The sequence below is a fragment of the Gymnoscopelus microlampas genome, assembly GCF_963454915.1.
Source record: "Gymnoscopelus microlampas genome assembly, chromosome: 4".
Classification (NCBI taxonomy): domain Eukaryota; kingdom Metazoa; phylum Chordata; class Actinopteri; order Myctophiformes; family Myctophidae; genus Gymnoscopelus; species Gymnoscopelus microlampas.
Genome location: NC_139941.1, coordinates 6,665,993 through 6,685,691, shown reverse-complemented (window position 1 = coordinate 6,685,691; position 19,699 = coordinate 6,665,993). Strand labels below are relative to the sequence as shown.

General features: G+C 40.0%; 1 protein-coding gene across 1 annotated transcript in view; it reads left to right on the top strand.

The window, feature by feature from the left end:
- Positions 1-9,993: 9,993 nt before the first annotated feature.
- The window catches only part of LOC311043907 (protein NLRC3-like), a gene marked incomplete at its 3' end in the record, with an annotated part of 28,981 nt that continues 19,275 nt past the window's right edge, over positions 9,994-19,699 (top strand). Inside the window, exons 1-8 of the mRNA XM_084055331.1 lie at positions 9,994-10,128; positions 11,184-11,289; positions 11,454-11,525; positions 12,754-12,867; positions 14,312-14,425; positions 18,409-18,484; positions 19,181-19,271; positions 19,328-19,402. Of these exons, the coding sequence (XP_083911457.1) occupies positions 11,500-11,525; positions 12,754-12,867; positions 14,312-14,425; positions 18,409-18,484; positions 19,181-19,271; positions 19,328-19,402 (496 nt within the window). The 5' untranslated portion in view covers positions 9,994-10,128; positions 11,184-11,289; positions 11,454-11,499. The remainder of the gene's footprint in view (positions 10,129-11,183; positions 11,290-11,453; positions 11,526-12,753; positions 12,868-14,311; positions 14,426-18,408; positions 18,485-19,180; positions 19,272-19,327; positions 19,403-19,699) is intronic.

The window sequence follows — 19,699 nt, the reverse complement described above, 5'->3', positions numbered from 1 at the left end:
GGGAGCTGTCTCGATAGACGTAACGCCCAATTTATACGCGCGATGGTGTCGCGCGCTGAGAACGGCGAGAGATGGCAGACCTGCGAACTCGCAACGCGTCCGTTCCGTTGTGAGCTTTTAGGTCCGCTATTCCCGGCGACAAACTATGAATCGAGCTTAACCCAGCCCTAAACGTTGTAACCTCGTCGTCAGTGTGAGTGGAGGAGTTCCACACCAGAGCCAAAATGTTCTCATTCACTCCCATCCGTTATAAACTCCGAAGATTTTTTTTTTTTTTCTTTTTTCTTTGCTTTAACATTTTCCTTTGCGTGTGATGCAATCATTGTACAGTTCTTCTATTCAACGCTGATGCCGTGCTTGTAAAGTTGTAATTATTTTTTGTAAATATGCAGTTGAATGTAAAGTTTAAAAACGTGTGCACACATTTAGGTTTTATTCTTCTCTCTCTGTTGCGCTGTGTGAATACAGATGTGTAAAAGAGGACGTTGCGCACACATAGACCCGATCGATACGTTTTTTTATTGTCTTTTAGGCTCTTTTCCACTGCGAGAACTAAGCAAACCGTTCCGTGCCGGGTGTCACAGGTTCTGGATTTGTTTCCATATACGGCTACGTTTCAGATTAAAAGAATACTTCACCCAAAAAAAAAAAAAAATTCTATCAATTACTCAACCCAGAAAGCCTTGAATTGATGCAGATCTGTTTTTTGTTTGTTTTGTCTCATTCCTGAGCCAATAATCCAATATAGGCTTAAAGGGACTACACCATGAATTTTAACTTTTCCTTCTTTGTTGTGTGTTTTTGGTCTCCCCTACCTCTCTTCTATCCCAAAAAATACCCCAGTTTGAGCACTCAGGCTTTCACAGCAGATCTGGGGTTTTATGTAAATTGGTCTCAAAACAGGCCAAACTGATTTGGCGTTTTTCAGTTCCAACAAAAAAAAGTGTTTTGATTTTTGTGTGAACACTGATGAGCCTACTGATGATCCAGGTTCATAGAGAATGTTTTAAATATAGTTTTGCTCTTGTTAAGATTGGTCCGATTAACTTCAATTAGTCAAATATCAGATTACAAAAACAATCGCCATGTATTCATGGCTTCATGGGGTGAGTAATTGATAAAAAAAATAAAAGTAATTAATTTTTTTTGGGTGAAGTATTCCTTTAAGGTTCTCAGAAGGTAATTTGGACCCTGCTCAGGAGGTGAGTTCTGGGGACCCAGAACTCAGAACTTATAAATATTTCAAACATAGCCGACGCGAAACGTGAACTTGTTGATCAGCCATTTTCGCGATTGTTTATTTACATTTTTTTATGACTTAACCCATTAAGACCCATCTGTGTCACTTTAGATGTCTTTGGCTATTCAAAAATAGCAGATATATAAGCTTGTAGCGCGGCACCTACGAGCACCTCGTGCCGCTCTACGAGCTTGTAGATCTGCTATTTTTTTTTAAATCGTGAAAATGTGTGCAAATCTTTGAATACGCATTTTTTTAAGCGAACATTTGTTAAATATCTTGTTCCAGGGACCTCCAGAAGCAAAGATTTGAGTTACAAATGTTCGCTTTAAAAAAATCGATATTCAAAGATTTGCACACTTTTTCACGATTTTTCAAAAATAGATCTACAAGCTCATAGCGCGGCACTCGGTGCCGCGCTATGAGCTTGTAGATCTGCTGTTTTTGAATAGCCAAAAGAAATCTTAAAACAACACGGACGCGTTGTGGTTATAATGCAAACGTAAACAAAAAAAAAACAATAAAAAACATGGCAGAACTTCAACGCGTTCTGTAAAGTTTCAGGTTCCGTGTTGCGTTTGTGTCGGAGTCGGAAAAGAGCCATTGCGTTTGGTTCAGACGGTGGCGCGGGGTCTCGGTCTGAATGAATGTTTAGTGTTTTTTAAGGGCTAATGTGCAAACTGAAAATAATATGATTAACTCACCTGAAGAATATCTATATTTGAACTCCATTATGAAGTCACACTTAGAAATGTAGATCTTGTTTGAATTTATGTACAGTGTATTATTGCCTTGTTCGCCCAATTGAGTCTTTTCTGCTTTGAGAAAGAAGAGTAACTTAGGAATTAGGAAAGTTATCTCTCCAATGTCTTGAGTTAAAGGAGAAGTTCTAATTTTTTTCTGATCCATCCGATTATAATGTATGATCTAGATTACGACGTGTTTTCTCTCCTAGGGTTGGGATCCTTTCAGGATTTTAGCGATTCCCGTTCCTTAACGCATTGGTTCTCAAAGTGGGGTCCTTGGGGGGGGTTCCAGGGGGTCCCCAGCTAAATGTGTTAATATAGCATCACAATAATTTTAACCACTTTAACCTTTTATACTTTGGCTATTCAAAAATAGCCGATCCACAAGCTCATAGCGCGCTATGAGCTTGTAGATCTGCTATTTTTGAAAATGTGTGCAAACCTTTGAATATATATATATTTAAAGCGAACATTTGTAACTTGAATCTTTGCTTCTGGGGGGACCCTGGAACAAAATATTTTGAGTTGGGGGTCCGCGGCCAAATGCCATTTTGGAGGTCCTTTGCATTAAAAGGTTTGAGAACCACTGATTTAACGGTCCGATTCCTCAACGGTTCCCTTTAAGGATTCCTATTAAAAAATACATCTATATAAGTTTGGCCTTCATTAAAAGTTTTGATTAAAATAACTTCCAAATGTGATGGAACCGATTGCCTGTTCCTCTCTGTTGGATCCGGTTATGGATCCCAACCCTACTCTCAACTTGAGTCCATTTATCACAAATATTCATATATTTTCTCCAAAATATACCCAACTTTTGTCTTATTTAAAGAAATATGACGTTACTTTTCAACATTGCATGAATCCACATTTTAGCATTAACGTTGGAGTTGATAGAATCCTGTCATAAAACAATCCTAATGAACGTATTAGAGCCTACTAATAACAGTCATTTCTATTTAGTTTACATTTCTTTATTAATATTTAACATTAATGATCATAAAGTCGGATTTATAGTTGCCACGTCGTACCAAAAAGAGCCCATCTACAGCTTGTAGATCGGCTATTTTCAGCGTACAAACTTAAGTATAAATCAGGCTTTTATGCTGTTAGCTCTTCTCCTCCCAGTAAAGACTGTTGGGCTTGCAAGGACACCTAGTGGAGGGAAGTAGAATGTGCATCCATCCTTAAAGCTTTCAATGCATTTTTACTGTTTTAATTTGTGGACGAGGTTTGGACCTGTGTGAGTCTTCATCAGGTCAAAAATACATTATTGATGAACAATGACTATTGCTTGTATCAGTCCCAGGACACCTATTCCGCCTGATACCAACAGGTTTTCATAAGATAAAGCTGTTTTTTTTTTTTTTTAATCAAACTGTACATCATGTATTGATCAATATGGTCATGTACTGTACTTGAAGGGGTGTGTCATTTTAAAGCACTTCTGGTGTCATTTTGATCTGTACTGGCTTTTGTGTGCACCCCAGACTCCCTCCCATATTAGCCCAAACTCCATTTTAACCACGTGCGGAGGCCCCTGAAATTTTCGCTCCAAGCAAGGTTCGGGCTGGCACCTGAGCGTATGCTATGCATCGATTCAGTGAAAACACACGTCCTTGGTTCTGGTGATTGATATTGGCGTTCTGATGTATGTGTGATGGGGATGTGTTTTTTTCCACAGATGTTTGTTTTCAATGACTCAGTTAAAATGGAGTTTGAAGTTGAATGGGTGTGTCTGATCAAATGTGACTGTTTTTGTCTGGGAGACAGTCATCTCGCTGGTGCCCATTCTTCAGGAAAGCAGAAAAACTTTTTTTTAATCCAAAATGAGTTAATAGCCCACTTAGACTCTTCACATACTAGAGTATGTCTGACATAAATGTCAGAGCTTAAATCGACAAATATGAAATAAATGCATAAACATGACTTCAGTTCTATAAGCTGTAGTTTCAAAACTATTCACTCAATCGTATTAACCAATATATCATTATTTTGCTATGATTACCTGCTTTCATGTGACATGAAAGAATTTAAATGAAAAAAAAAATGCTAGATGACTGTCTCCCAGTCAAATTTGGTCACAAATGGATATAAAATATGTAAATACTGAATCAAGCAACTTAAAAACTGTCTGGGATGCACACACAGAAGCCAGAGTAGACATTAAAACGACCCCAGAAATGTTGAATGTACCCCTCTAAATTCTGACGTTTGAAATGTGATTCCTGGTAAATTTGAAGGTTTACAGGCGGCTGTCTTGTCGGTGGTCACATGAGAAGATTGTAATTAGACTGTAAACCCACAGACACACACACACCAGGAACAGACCACTGCATTGAACCGTTGAAACCATGCGACTCCTCTTGCCTCTTAGAAAATAAAAGTTGTTTTTTCTGAACTTATTATTGTGGTTTTACTTTTCCACCGTCCAACCAAATGAGTCTTGCTGTTTTAATTTAACTTATTTATCAGAAGGGTATCGCAAAATCAAACCCTTGCTCACGGACAGGTGAAACACCCCTTGAATTATGAACCTTATTGCTGGGACACTTTTTTTTTATTTCAAGGACGCCCAGTTCGATATGCACAGCAGCCATTTTGGAAAGAAATTGGGCCTCTTACTTCGTTCACAGGTTTCCGATTATACTAATGAAGGCTCCGTTCCATTCTGGTCAAACAGAGTCAGGGTGCTGATGTTGTGCATGTTGGCTCACTGGAAACACTGTGCTACACCAGTGGGTCTCAAAGTGTGGTCCAGGGACCCTCATGTTCCTTGAGGGGGTTCCAATTTGGCCTCTTACAGGTGTGTAAGTCTGAGAGTGTACAAATGGAACCAAATGGACCCGTAAGGGTTCATTTAGTACCGTTTGTACACCCAGAGTTATGGGGGTCCTTTAAAAGTTTGAGAACCACTGTGCTACTAGCCTCACGTGGCCACTAAACATTGGTAACACCTGTGAAGGAAGTAAGGAAGAGGCCCAATTTATTTCTAATATGGCTGCTGTGCATAGAGCCTATTACTTCTGTAATTAGATTATTTGTGTAAGTCGTATACTGTATTTCGTAGTCATGATCTAAGGCTTCAGCGTTTTTCAAGTCAACCTTTTCATAGATTTCATAGATAGCTTCATAGACTTGTTTGACAGCACTAGCATCAGTGTTGTGTCAATTGATGTTTTTGTCTTCGTTTACACATTATCTTTCCTGTTAATATTTTGGATTCATGTTATTTTAACCACTTAAACCCTCAATAATTAAGTCAACTTGATCTTTGGCTCGGTAGATCTGCTCCTTTTTTCCCTCTACACCAATAGATCTGCTCCCTTTTTTTCCCTCTACACCCTCTTCGCTGAAAATAGCAGATCTACAAGCTGAGCTTGTAGATCTGCTATTTTCTGTGAATGTTCCCGCCGGAATAGGGATGCTAGGGTTGATGGAAGAAAAAAAGAAATATGTAAGGGAAGGGAAATTTAGGGAACATTGCCCACATGATACCATTTTCTAAATATTTAATGGTAACCGCCTTCCATTCCGACATCTCGCCACTCCGACTAGTGGCTTCCGCGTGCGGTTAAGGTTAGGGTTAGGGTTAGGGTTAGGTATAGGGTTCGTTAACGTCGGAAAGGCGCCATGTAACCATATTTAATATATAGATCTATCTTTTGGATCATTCATTGGCCTACTGTAAAATCCTTATTTAACTCTCAGAGTGTACAAATGGAACGGGTCAAACAGTGCTTTATTGCATGTAGTTTTGTCTCTTTTGTCTATTTTACAGGAGGCCATTCTCCAAAAGTTATAACATACTTTCAACACTGTATTGGGGGGGCGGTGGGATATTTATTTTCTAAAATGTCATTCCACATTTTAAAAAAAAAATAATGTTACAAGCTATGAGCTTGTAGTGTCAAACAGGTTTAAATGTTGATGCTGTGTTAACTCATTTAGCTGGGGACCCCCTTCATTTAGGGAACCAAAGACTATTCATGAATAACATTTGATCATATTTTTTCTTTACTTGTTTTTGTTTTTATTTGTTCATGTTTCGATTGTCTTTTTCTTAGGTTTTTCTTGAATTAATTGTTCCTGAGTTAAATTATCCCAATTAAATCTTATCCATACTGGCATACTGAAAGAATAAAACAGAGAGAGGGGAAGAGAAGAGGAGACTCATGGACATTTAGTACTGGATGATAATAATAAAGGGTGTTAAATAATAATGTAGGGTACTGGATAACTCTGCTGCTGTTACTTTGTACGACAGGATGAAAAAGACGAGAGGGTAGGTCTACCTGCACTTCTCAGATTGAGTTATTATTGCTTGTCACTCAAAGCATAATGTTTTATGGCACCTTTCCCTTTGATGCTGACATCAATCATGTCCTTTACACAAAGTGCAAAGTGAGCAATACTCGTCAATTCTACTTTTCTTTAGGAACTCCTTTTCCTTTCTCCATTGTTCGCTAAATGAAGTTTTCCGTTTCGGCAACTTTGGGCAAATCTACTGCAGATTATCTGCATTACAACTACAGTATAGGCCTACTTGGCGTCAGTTTCAATCCGACCCGGCATCCACATAAACAAGCGTGGGAGGAGGGAGGAGTCAGTAGTCAGTGTGAGTGACTGTTGGGAGCGAGCCTATAATTAACTAAAAATTAAACTAAATGCACTCACACAGCAATGCAAACTAGCCAATATGCTGGCTGCCATCTGATATTCAATGAAACGGGAGATTTACCGAGATATGTAAATATAAACAATAACACATACACTGTAATCGCTCTCTCAAAAGCCGGACAATTATGCGTCCGGCCAGGGGATGCTCCGGACGGAGGACAGCTGGGTCAAAAAACAGACTGTCCGTCTAAAACCGGACGAATGGCCTCCCGGCTCCCTATGAGGTGACTGTGTGGGGGATGGCAGCTTCATTTGTAGGATATTGTAGCCTAACCTGGCCAAACAGGTTGTGTGTGTTCTGTCACCACATGGTGTCCTATTATGTCCCAAACCTGTTTGCTTTGCACGTTGTGCATTTTGCTCATTGAATTATTTGACACCTATTAGACTGCAATAACATATTCTGATCCATAGTCATTTGAAGCCACGCTCGGATCTTTTTATTTTCTTAGGGGGGTTCAAAACACTCATAAAAAGTCAATTGTTTATAAGCCAACGAGGAAAGAAAGACAGACAGACAGACAGCTGAGCTTTCTATACGGATCCCCAGCTGATTTGAACAGATCATTCATCATAATAATAATAATAATAATTTGAATTTATATAGCACCTTTCAGAAACCCAAGGACGCTTTACAGTACACAAAATAAACAAATTAATTGCCAAAAGCCTGAGTAAATAAGTGTCTCTTCAGTGCGGACTTGAAAGAGTCCAGTGTTGGCGTCAGGTGAATCTCCATTGGGAGAGAGTTCCAGAGGTTTTATTTAGCGAATGCAAAGTCCTTAAGCCAAGCAGTTGCCTCCTGGTCTGCTGTATGGAGGGTGACTAATCCTCCTTTCAGTCTTTGGAGAGGACAAACTTCTATGATGTGCTCCATAGTTTGCTCCTCACCACAAGCACACAGTGGGCTTGGGCTACTGCCCCACTTGTGAAGGCTGGCCAAGCAGGGGCCATGTCCAGTCCTGAATCGATTGAGTGTCGACCATTGTCTCCTTGGGAGGTTGGTGCCAGGGACCTGTTGGTTGGGGTCTGACACCAGATGTTTGTTTGGGACCTCCTTGGACTCCCATTCATTTCTCCAAGCTGATTGGATGGTGAAGTCAGCTGGTGGGGTGTTCTTCCAAATTGGCCGTCTGGATGGAAGTCGAGCAGTGGGTGGGTTGTAGATGTCTGCATGGATTGGTAGATGGGGGGAGTTCAGGGGCTGCCATGCTGAAAGCTATATCGCCAAGGGTCCGCTTGTTGCTACGAGGGGTGGTGACGAGCCCCAAGTCAGAAGACCTCAGGTCCCGCTCTGGGATGTAATCATCGAGGAGGTCCGAGAGGTACCCTGGGGCTAGGGCATGGAGAGCTGTATAGATGAGGAGGAGTAGTTTGTAGATGATGCGGAACTTAACCGGAAGCCAGTGGAGGTGTTTGAGGGTGATGTGCTGGCGTTTGGTGCAGGTGAGCACTCTGGCAGCTGAATTTTGCACATACTGCAATCTGTCCAGGGTTTTATTGGGGAGCCTGAACAGGACACCATTACAGTAATCCAGGCGGGAGGAGATGAAAGCGTGGATGAGGGTCTCAGCCACCGAGTCTGAGAGTGACGGCCGGAGTCTGGAAATGTTTTTGAGGTGGAAGAAGGCGGATTTGGTGACGGATTTGATGTGGGATTGATAGGAGAGGGTAGAGTCCAAGATAACACCCAGGTTGCGAACCTCAGGGGATGGAGAGATGGAGCCGTCATCCACGTGGAGGAGGAAATCACCGATCCTCTGAAGCTGCGCCTTGGGACACATGACCATGAGCTCTGTTTTCTTGTTGTTGAGTTTGAGTAGGTTGGTGGTCATCCAGGTCTTTATTTCATGGAGGCAGTTGACAATGGATTCATACATTCATTTCTCATAATACATATGGGGAAGACGATTCATGTGGTGACAGACAGACAGACAGACACATATTGTTGGTACCGTGGGCTGACAGAGGCAGTGATTCCTGGAACCAAATGGACCCTTAGCTCCATTTGGTTCAATGTGTACAAATACTTATACCAGTGGTTCTCAAACCTTTTTGGCTCAGGTCACCCCTGTAAATAACTTTTTCATCCACGGCACCCCTGAATTACATTGTTACTTACTTACTTATATAGAACCCTCCATTTATGTCATATTACGGTACTTAAAAATGTAAATATTTCCGCCTAAGATACAGTTTGTCATGAGATAAACTTGAGAGAATATCAATTTACATTAGGGCAGGTTGAAAATAATTCTATACTTTTACGTTTAACCACTCTGGGTGGAACATTCGTCAAAAATAGCAGATCTACAAGCTCACAACGCATCGCAGCGCGATGAGTTGTGAGCTTGTAGATCGGCTATTTTTGACAAAGAGATTTGGTGTAGGTCCAAAAGTGATATGGATCAATTCCAAATACTATCAAAACATTCTGAGGCACCCCTGGACTGGTGTCACGGCACCCTAGGGTGCCACGGCATCCACTTTGAGAAAGCCTGACTTATACCTTATATATGTATGGCATTAGTGTTGATAATGTTTCCTCTCTTTCTTTCATCTCCTACCAGCAGGAAGGACAGAACTAAATATTTATCCTGATCAGAGATCCAGCTCTAACAGAGCAAAACTTTTAAAGTGAGATCCAATCATTCTAGAATCTACAGTATCATCAGCTTTGTTGACAATCAAACTGCTCAACCAGTCTGAACAAGTTTCAGTCAGACAAGGCCCTGGGGCAGGGTTGCCATGTCCGCTTATTATAAGCGACTTTGGGCTTGCTTTCCTGTAAGTTGCTTGTACATATTGGTAGTGAAGGGTTGTGTTTTTTTGGGATTGTTTCTAAAGTGCAGTTTCTTATTCGGGTTTGCTGTCTAATGTTTAAACCAGTGGTTCTCACACATTTTCATGTCAAGGACTCCCAGAGTAATATGAAATGTACACGGACCCCCATCAGGAAATATCTTGCTGGCACTGAGGACTCCCAATGTTTAAACGATATTTCACGTTTTTCTTTAAAAAAAATTGAGCTTGTAGATATGCAATTTGAAATAGCTATTGTAAAGTTGTAAGAGAGAGAGCGAGAAAATTGACTACACAAACTTGTATGGGGCGGTCCCTGGCACTAACCCTAACCCTGTCCGAGACCAGCAGAGCCGAGAGCCGAAACTTTTAAAGTGAGATCATTCATCATTCTACAGTATCGTCAGCTTTGATGAAAGACAACAGCTCAACCTGTCAGAGAGAGAGAGAGAGAGAGAGAGAGAGAGAGAGAGAGAGAGAGAGAGAGAGAGAGAGAGAGAGAGAGAGAGAGAGAGAGAGAGAGAGAGAGACTAAGGAGAGAACACAGTGGATCAAGTGGTGTAAAATAAAACGCCTTATAGATTCAAACGCTTCAGGAAGAACAACATTTAGTCATCTAACCGACAGCTGTTCTACTGATGTTAGTTCCACTTACTCTGGGTAAGTTACAAACTCAGTGTTGTACAAAATACATTAGCTGCTAAGTTGCTAACGTAAGATGATGATGGTAAAATGTTTACTCAGTGAAGAGTTAAGTTGGTACTAAAACATGGTTACATTACACTAAGGTAACCTTAGCTTCTCTATTCAAGAGAATTCATATCACAGTGACTGTGTTATGGACCTTAATATTTCACTAATAATCAGAATGATAACTCAATCATAAAACAAATGCCTCATGTAAACACTTCAATTGTGAGATACTAGTCTGATGGGAAGGAATGTTCAATCTGGTTGAGAGGTGGATTAAATATTTTTTATAAAAAAAGAAAACAGGAAAATATCAGCATATAAACTGTATAAAATGTATATTTAGAAAGAACAGCAGAAACACAAATAGCAGAGGACACAGTGTGGGTCCATAAAAAAAGAAAAAAAGGAGGAACCACTTTGCATGTCAAAAGTCTTATTCTGATTAAATGTTTGTGTTATGTAAACGAGGATCGCTTTTATTTAACATAGTTCAGTGTGATTGTAAAAATATTGTCCATGTGATTGTATCTCAGTGGTTGCTGCGCTGTTCACTACGTCTTTAGTTTAGTTTTTTTTACTCTGCTCTGTCAGTCTGGAAGCCATTTTATGTGATTCAGACACCCAGGAGCCCAGGATTCCTGAAATCTGACTATTGGTATACTATTATTATTATTATTATTATTATTATTATTATTATTATTATTATTATTATTGTTATCTGACAGAAAACCTTTCTGGTAGAAAGGCTTTCTTTTTTTGTGATGTTACGGTTTAGGTTTAGGCATGCATATTATTTTGGGTAAGATTAGGTTCAGGCATAGTCTTTATGGGGTTAGGGTTACGGTTAGGTTCAGGCATAGTTTTTATGAGGTTAAGGTTAGGTTTAGGCATGTTTTTATAAGGTTAGGGTTAAGGTTAGGTTAGGTTTAGGCATAGTTTCACTTCCTCCCAGAGTGAAAAAAATAAAACTAAAGATGAATGTAGAGTCAGACTGGATTCCAGGCTGTATTTGTTTCATACAGACTTGCCCTTCTCAGCCAAGGATGTTGAGCCGTCCGTTATAAAGATGTGAGAGTCTGGACTTTCTGTTGATGTTCCTTGGATGAACTCTGAACTCTCTTCAGTGTGGTAGGAGAACTACACACACACACGCACACGCACACGCACACACACGCACACATAAAGTGAAGTAACTCGTTGGTCCATATTATGTTTTAATGTGGGTAACTATGTATTTTGTCTGGTTCTTAACTCTTACATTTACAACTCTTTACAATGTTGTCATTGATCAGACGCTGTTATCCAGAGTGAATATAAGGACAAGATCACAGCATCAACATGGATCCTAGTCAACCAACTACAGGGTAAAGGATCAATTCACTACCTTTTCAGCCCACCACCCCCCAACATTGATCAGAGGGGAATTCATCATATTTGAACTGGGGACCCCCCAAAATAATATTTTTTTGAACCGGGGACCCCCCACAATAATAATCATATATGAATTGGGGACCCCACACCCTGACAAGCACTTGGAATTGTAGGAGTTGAGGCATTACATTTAGTTTGACTCTGTTCCACAGATAAATATTGTAGAACACGAGACGTTGTGAGCTTGTAGATAGACTCTTTCTTATATTGTATGACTATTTTTTTCTAAACTGTGGTTTAGAACTCTGTTTTTTCTCTAAACTGTGGAACCATTGGTGTGTAAGCCTGTATATGAATTTATATTATTTTATATGGACTATGTCCGTCGTCCTCAGCAAGTAAACTAGGTAGATGTACGACCACTAAAACCACCTGACCTCTACTGTCTCTGTTATCGCGCATGTGCTACCAAACTACACAGAACTTATGAAAATGCTAATAAAGAGCTTACATTTGGGAAAAGTGAAACATGCTGTTCTTCAGTGTCTTCATATGCTAATTGTCAATGTCTTTGTGTAAGTTCAGATCAATTGCTCAACCCACTGAGGAGAAACATAACTTCAGACAGACAAAGATTCCTTAAATGTATAGTAGGATAATAGGATAGGATTATCACTGCTTTAAAGCCACTATAATGTACAACATTTAATAGACACTAAAACCAGCTGAGCTCTAATGTGTGTCATTGTGTTGTGTTGGTCTGCTGTCATCCTGATGTTGTTAAACTTTGATACTGATCAACATTTATTCAACTTTATTCACAGAAGAAAGTTAAATGTTATGAAATGTGGTCAATTTGATTTAATGTAACATACGTTTTCTGTTATACAGAAAATGTAACACATTATTTTCACAGAACACTGCCATGCTAGAATAGCCTATAGACCAATGTGATCTATTGCATACAAAACTGAGGGTCCTTGAACTTCACAAGTTTGAGAACCAGACCCCCATAACTCTGAGAATGTATAAATGGAACCAAATGGACTGTTACGGGTCCATTTGGTTCCATTTATACAATCTTGTGAATGGAACCAAATGGACCATTAGGGGTCATTTTCTTTGACCTTATTTGTGTGATTAAATATATAGATGTGTATCAACTAGTGTCACTGATTGATGAATAAATGTAATGTTTGATGTTGGTTGTCATGGTGACAGGGTTGATCAGCAGATAGCACAGTCTCCTGAACCCAGCTGTGTCTCCATGAAGAGTGACCACTCCAAGGGATTATATAAGGACTTCAAAGATGGACACCACTCTACTGATCAGAGGTCAGAATGTACAACTATCTCAATGTCTTTCCTACAGTTAGTGCAGCATCTTAAATGAGCCTGTTGTTTCTGAATCAGGGGTTGAAGACACATCTAGAACAAATTAAATCATGTTCAATTCAAAATTAAGTTCATTTATCCTTATATTTTAAATATTGTTTTTCAAAACTCACACATCTAATTTATAACTTTACACTATAAAGGCACAATCAGTGATTGTTCTCATCCGGCCGCCTTACCGGCCACCTGAGCTACTGCCGGTGTATTATGGTGCATGGTGCATTTTTTTATATAGCGCTTCTATCCGAAGCGCTTTACATTGATTGTGCCATTAACCCATTCACACACACATTCATACACCGATGGCGGAGGAAACCATGCAAGGCACCAACCTGCTCATCGGGAGCAATTAGGGGTTCAACATCTTGCTCAAGGACACTTCGACACTAACTCTAGGGGAGCGCCCCAGCCCGGGATCAAACTGGGAACCTTGCGGTTTTCCAGTTAACTCTACCCGGGCACTCTACCCCTGAGCCACTGCCGCCCCATGTTAGCTGTAACATATGAAAATGTATCATTTTCATTATTGCACCGTTTGAACATGGCAGTTGAAACACAAGAATGCTTGTACATTTTGACAGATGATGAAAAATATGAACACATGTCCTTAATTATTAAATAAAAATTATGTCATGCCTAGCAATGTACATTCCCTTATATACATAACAGCCATTCAGAATATGTGACAGAGTTTCAGTAAGTGGATTATGGTCATGGTGCAGACAATGAGGAGGAAACGTGTTAGGATACCACAGAGAAAGATGAGTCTAGTTGGAAGGACCTGTAATCTGGCTTTGACTGTAAATGTGACGATATCCTCATAAACTGCATAATAATTGAATATTGTGTGAGAGGCAGGTTGATCTGCATCAGGAAGACAAGCTAGCTTTCCTTGTAGTTTTAAACCAGTCCAGTGTTGTTGATGTTCATTTGAATCTTGTTAAGCAAGAATAGTCCAAGCTGAGGACATTGCCCCCTCAGAGCCTGGTAATGTGCGTTAACAATGGGTAATTTATTCAACCCCTAACCACACCTCTAATCACTCCCCCATTGTCACCTTTCAGTCAGCTGTCAATAGAAACTTGATGCAATCCAACAAAAATATTGTCCACTGTTACAACACATTATTTTCACAAAACACTGCCATGCTAGAATAGCCTAAAAAACAGTGTGATCTAATGCATACCAAACTGAGGGTCCTTGAACTTCAAAAGTTTGAGAACCAGACCCCCATAACTCTGAGGATATATAAATGGAACCAAATGGACCGTTAAGGGTCATTTTCTGTGACCTTATTTGTGTGATTAAATATATATAGATGTGAAGCAACTAGTGTGACTAGTTGATGAATACATATGTTTGATGTTGGTTGTCATGGTGACAGGGTTGATCAGCAGAGAGCAGAGTCTCCTGAACCCAGCTGTGTCTCCATGAAGAGTGACCACTCCAAGGGTTTATATAAGGACTTCAAAGATGGACACCACTCTACTGATCAGAGGTCAGAATGTACAACTATCACAATGTCTTTCCTACAGTTAGTGCAGCATCTTAAATGAGCCTGTTGTGAATTCTGAATCAGGGTTTGAAGACACATCTAGAACAAATTAATTCATGTTGAATTGATTGATTGAATATTCTATTAGGCAGAATGTGAAAAACAGCACAAGTACAGTTAAAACACTTTGTCTAAAAGGTCTGTCCAAAACAGTCATTGTGGTCTTGTTTCCATTGAGGCCCTTGTATTCAATTCCTTGGCATTCAATTAAAAAATACATTTATTATTAGCTTTTAGTATAGATAGACTAATGGATAAATTGACTGCTTTATACCAGGTTGAGAGCTCAATGTGTGTGGAAAACCCAAAGAATGAGAAACAGAGACAGAGGTTTAACTTAAAGATGTATTGTAACAAAACTGTTCAACATACAGAACATCAATTGCATGAGTATGAGGAAAATAAAACAATGGGGGCCCTTTAAAGTCTGAAAGTCAAGTTCAGAGTTCCAGTGGAACTCTCAGGGGGTTTCTCCTTTTGGGGAGAGAATACAAGGGGAATAGAACAGTTCCTGACACACACAGTGGAGGGGGGGGGGGATGGACTCCAGAGTCCAGGTCCAGTTGGGTCAGTTGGGTGGCTCGCCATCAACAGGATCTCCAGCCTAATAAAAAAACCTGACTTAAGGCCAGGTGAAATAAATTCAATCAGTAATCTATAGTTGTACAACATGATTCAATTCTCAAATTCATGATTTCCATTAAATAATACATTCTCATTTTGTAGGAAAATAAAATACAAAAATATACTTCAAAACATAAAAGTCAGAAATCAAAAAACTTCATCAAAACTAAAAGGCAATTCCAGCCTTGTCGATCTGCCCTTTTTGTAAGTGCTGGCTCCACTAGCATTTACAGCATGTTTATCATGATCTAAGGCAGATGCGTTTCAAATGTCAGATACCAATGTCCGTAACCAACCGACCAAACCATTGACAATGAACCATAGTACTTTGACTCACCGTTGAGTATGAAGCATAGAAGTATACAGCAGCTACACAGCAGCAGCACACCATGCTGCAAACAAACACTGAGGAGGGAGTGGAGGGAGTGACACCATGTAACCGGGACATTTATACTGATCTGACATGATTGACAGGACTGTCTGGTTTTTGATTATGTGAGTATGTAAACTGTAAACTTTGTGCACTCCTACTGTATGTATACTGCCCACTTGTGGCAGCGAAACAGAAACTCAATGTAGCTTAGACAAATTGACTTCAAAGATGGACACCACTCTACTGATCAGAGGTCAGAATGTAAATCAGAAAACAACAGATGGCATCATTTTTTATCAGACTCCTGAGTCCTGGGATTATTAAATAAACTGAGCAACTTTATACCGTTGCTCAGCTGGCAATAAGGAGGCTACTCACATGCGTCTGCATTTGCATTTGGGACAACTTCGGAGGAAAGTGTTTGTGTGTGTGTGTGTGTGTGGGGGGGGGGGGGGGGGTGGACACACACCATGAAAGCTAAAACATAGCTTTTATGGTCAGCAATTACAAGGATACTGCGTACAATGGCCACCATGTTCGCCACAAGGTGTTTTTGAAAATGTTGATCCTGTGAACTTGTAAAGGCTACAGTTCCAAACTGTAGTGAACTTTTTACCAGCTGCTTGCAAAGCGCTGGTCTTAGGCCTTGGCTACACGTACATGGATCTTTTACTAAACGGATATTTTAGTCCTCCGTTTTTAAAAAGAATCCCTGGCCACATGACAAAGATAAACAAAAATCCCTGTCCACACATAGACGCAGAAACGCATCGATCAGCTGCATGTTTCAATTTTATATCAGATTTTGTATTTACATTTATTTTATAATTATATATATGAGGGGCCAAATACAAATACATTTGTAATCACATGTTAAGGCCCAATACTGCAATATCTGCATTATTTTAATAGCATACGTGAACAGCATACGTGAACATAAACGAAAACAACATTATTAGGGCGCAGCTGCAGCGCAAACAGTAGCCATGGTTCACATGACGCTGTCGAGTCTCTGGTTTATAGTGGTGTTCGTTTTTTTTTTACATTGCCAACACTCACATGTACATAAGCGTTCAGATTTCAAATATAAAGTGCTTACCCCTGAGCCACGGATGTTACAAGGCAATCCGGACCGTGATAAGTACCCGTATCTCCCGTATTGTTCAATAAAAAGCATTTTAATCCCATCGCCGGCCATTTTCTTTTTATGTTCTTTTATTTTGGTAATGTATCAGAGTGCAATACACCTTCCAACCATTGGTGTCGCATGGTTGAAAGCATCGGAGAAAATGGCCGACGATCGGATTAAAATGCTTTTTATTGAACAATACGGGAGATACGGGTACTTATCGCGGTCCGGATCGCCTTGTAACGTCCGTGGCTCAGGGGTAAGCACTTTATATTTGAAATCTGAACGTTTATGTACATGTGAGTAGGGGTGTCACGATTCACTTACCTCACGATTCGATTCAAAATCGATTCCTAGGGTGCCGATTCGATTAAAATTGCGATTCTGCGATTAATTGATATTCGATTCGATTCTGCGATTTATTGCGATTTTCTAGGGTGCCGATTCGATTAAAATTGCGATTCTGCGATTTATTGCGATTTTCTAGGGTGCCGATTCGATTAAAATTGCGATTCTGCGATTAATTGATATTTGATTCTGCGATTTATTACGATTTTATAAAAAAAAAAAAAAAAAATTAAAAAAAAAAAAAAAAAAAAATTATAATTTTTTTTAAAAAATCGATTTTAATATTTTGAATCGATTTTTAAAATCGTGGCATTAAGAATCGCGATTTATTCATGAATCGATTTTTTTTGACAGCCCTACATGTGAGAGTTCGCAATGTAAAAACATCGAACACCACTATAAAGCAGGGACTCTCGGCACCGGGGCGATTGTGTTTTAGGACGACAGACCCCACATTCAATCTGTGTGCGCGCCGTGTGTTCTACTTGGCGCAGAGAAAGAGGGTTTTCGTCACACAGTGAATGAGCTACTTTTCCCACCACTGTCTTATTATTAAGTATGACATTATTTAGCCATAAATGAGCGTGCCTTGTTTCATAGACTGTAAGTGTTGCTCTCTCTCTCTCTCTTCATTTATTATAATGACCATGAGCGGTCCGGTGTTTATGTATTATTGTATTATTTATTATTATAATGACCATGTGCGAATGCGCGATGACGTCATCGTTTCTCAAAATCTCCGGATTACATGTCCACACAGATCCACTGAAACGCATGTTTTGGAAAACCTTCACTTATTTATCCGTTTACAAAAATATCCGTTTTAGCAGCCAAAAACACCGTTTGCGTGTGGCTGAAAGGCCCAAACGCACACAAAAATGTGCGTTTAGAAAAAGATCCATGTACGTGTAGCCAAGGCCTTAGAAGAGACTGACCTACTAGTCATCCTCGACAGATTTGCAACAGATTCGCAACATGTTTTCAATCATTGGCTGTCCTGGCTGTCCTTCACTCCTTCAAGCCAATGGGGACACTTCCCCGTTTTGCCTGTCCTTTAAGCCAATGGGGAGACAGGCCGTCCTCCCATGCTATGGGATCACTAGCGGTGTTGCCAGATTCTGCGGGAGAAATAAGCAACACTCTGGCAACACTGCTAGTGGCTCCCCATTGGCTTAGACAGGTCTAAGCCAATGGGGAGCTACTAGCAGTACACAGTGGAGCTACTAGCAACACACTCTTACACACCAGGGAGAGAGAGAAAAAATAAAGCATGCAGCTGGTATAATATGACTGTCAGTCATCATTACTTGCTTTTTCTTTTTACATTAACTTCTGGACTGTGTGTGTGTGTGTGTGTGTGTGTGTGTGTGTGTGTGTGTGTGTGTGTGTGTGTGTGTGTGTGTGTGTGTGTGTGTGTGTGTGTGTGTGTGTGTGTGTGTGTGTCCTCCACAGACACCAGCAGATATCTCAGGGTCCCAGTGGTCAGTCAACTCAGGAACATCAAACAGAGCTGGACTCCATATTTAAGGTTAATGTAAACCTTTACTTCATCTATACATAGCATGATGAGTTGATCCCCATAGAGACATGTAGGCTGTGTGTTCACCAAAGCATTTTATCAGCTCGAAACACAAAGAACGGAGAGCAGCAATGGCTGACAGGACCTGGTGTTCTAGGCCAAATATAACTATTTTACTTTTTGCCATTATTCTCTGAGCCAGTCTCATATGAACTGGGTTTTACAAAGATAAACACTTCTCACAGGACCAGTTTATGAATGAACTGTAATTGTTTTGCACCTTTTAAAAGAATTGTACACACTCTGCTCTTGGCAGTCTGTTTGAGGTTTGGTATTTATTGTTTGATGACACTTCACCTTCATCATAAGGACATCAGTTTGCTATTGGGAGAAATTACATTTCCAAGACTTTTCTTCCATGACACTGTGAAATTGACCAGTACACAGTTCCAACAGAGAGCTCCAGACTTCCTTTCCCAATTCCTAGCCACTTCATACTGGGGGATCCTGAGGCGGTCCATGGCCAGCATGGAGATTTAATCCCCCCATCTGGTCCTTGGTCTGCCCCAATCAATCTAACAATTCAATATTATTGCATTTAAACTTTATCATATTATTATGTGTTTCAGCTGCTTGAAGAGAATCTGGTAACATTAGTGAAGAAAGAGATGAAGAGGTTCTTTATTATATTATTATGTGTTTCAGCTGCTTGAAGAGAATCTGGTAACATTAGTGAAGAAAGAGATGAAGAGGTTCCAGAGGGTTCTGTCAACAGATTACCCAGAATGCTTAGAGAGTCAGAGGGAGGAGGGGAGGTGGTGGATGATGAGGAGGAGAGGAAAAGCATCACAGAGGGAGCTCTGAAGATCACACTGTGCCTCCTGAGGAGTCTGAAGCAGGAGGAGCTTGCTGACATCCTGTTGATAAGTAAGAAAGTCTTTATTCACACCTTTAACATGATGGAGATCAGTAAGAAAGTCTTTATTTACACCTTTAACATGATGGAGAGCAGTAAGAAAGTCTTTATTCACACCTTTAACATGATGGAGAGCAGTACGAAAGTCTTCATTCACACCTTTAACATGATGGAGGAAGAAAGTCTTAATTACATTACCCTGCCAAACCTGCATACAGAAAGGATAATATAATCTGTATCAGAAGTGTAGTGAGTGTTGTAGACACACCAGGAATCAAAAATCAGAAGGATTTAATTGTCACTAGTCA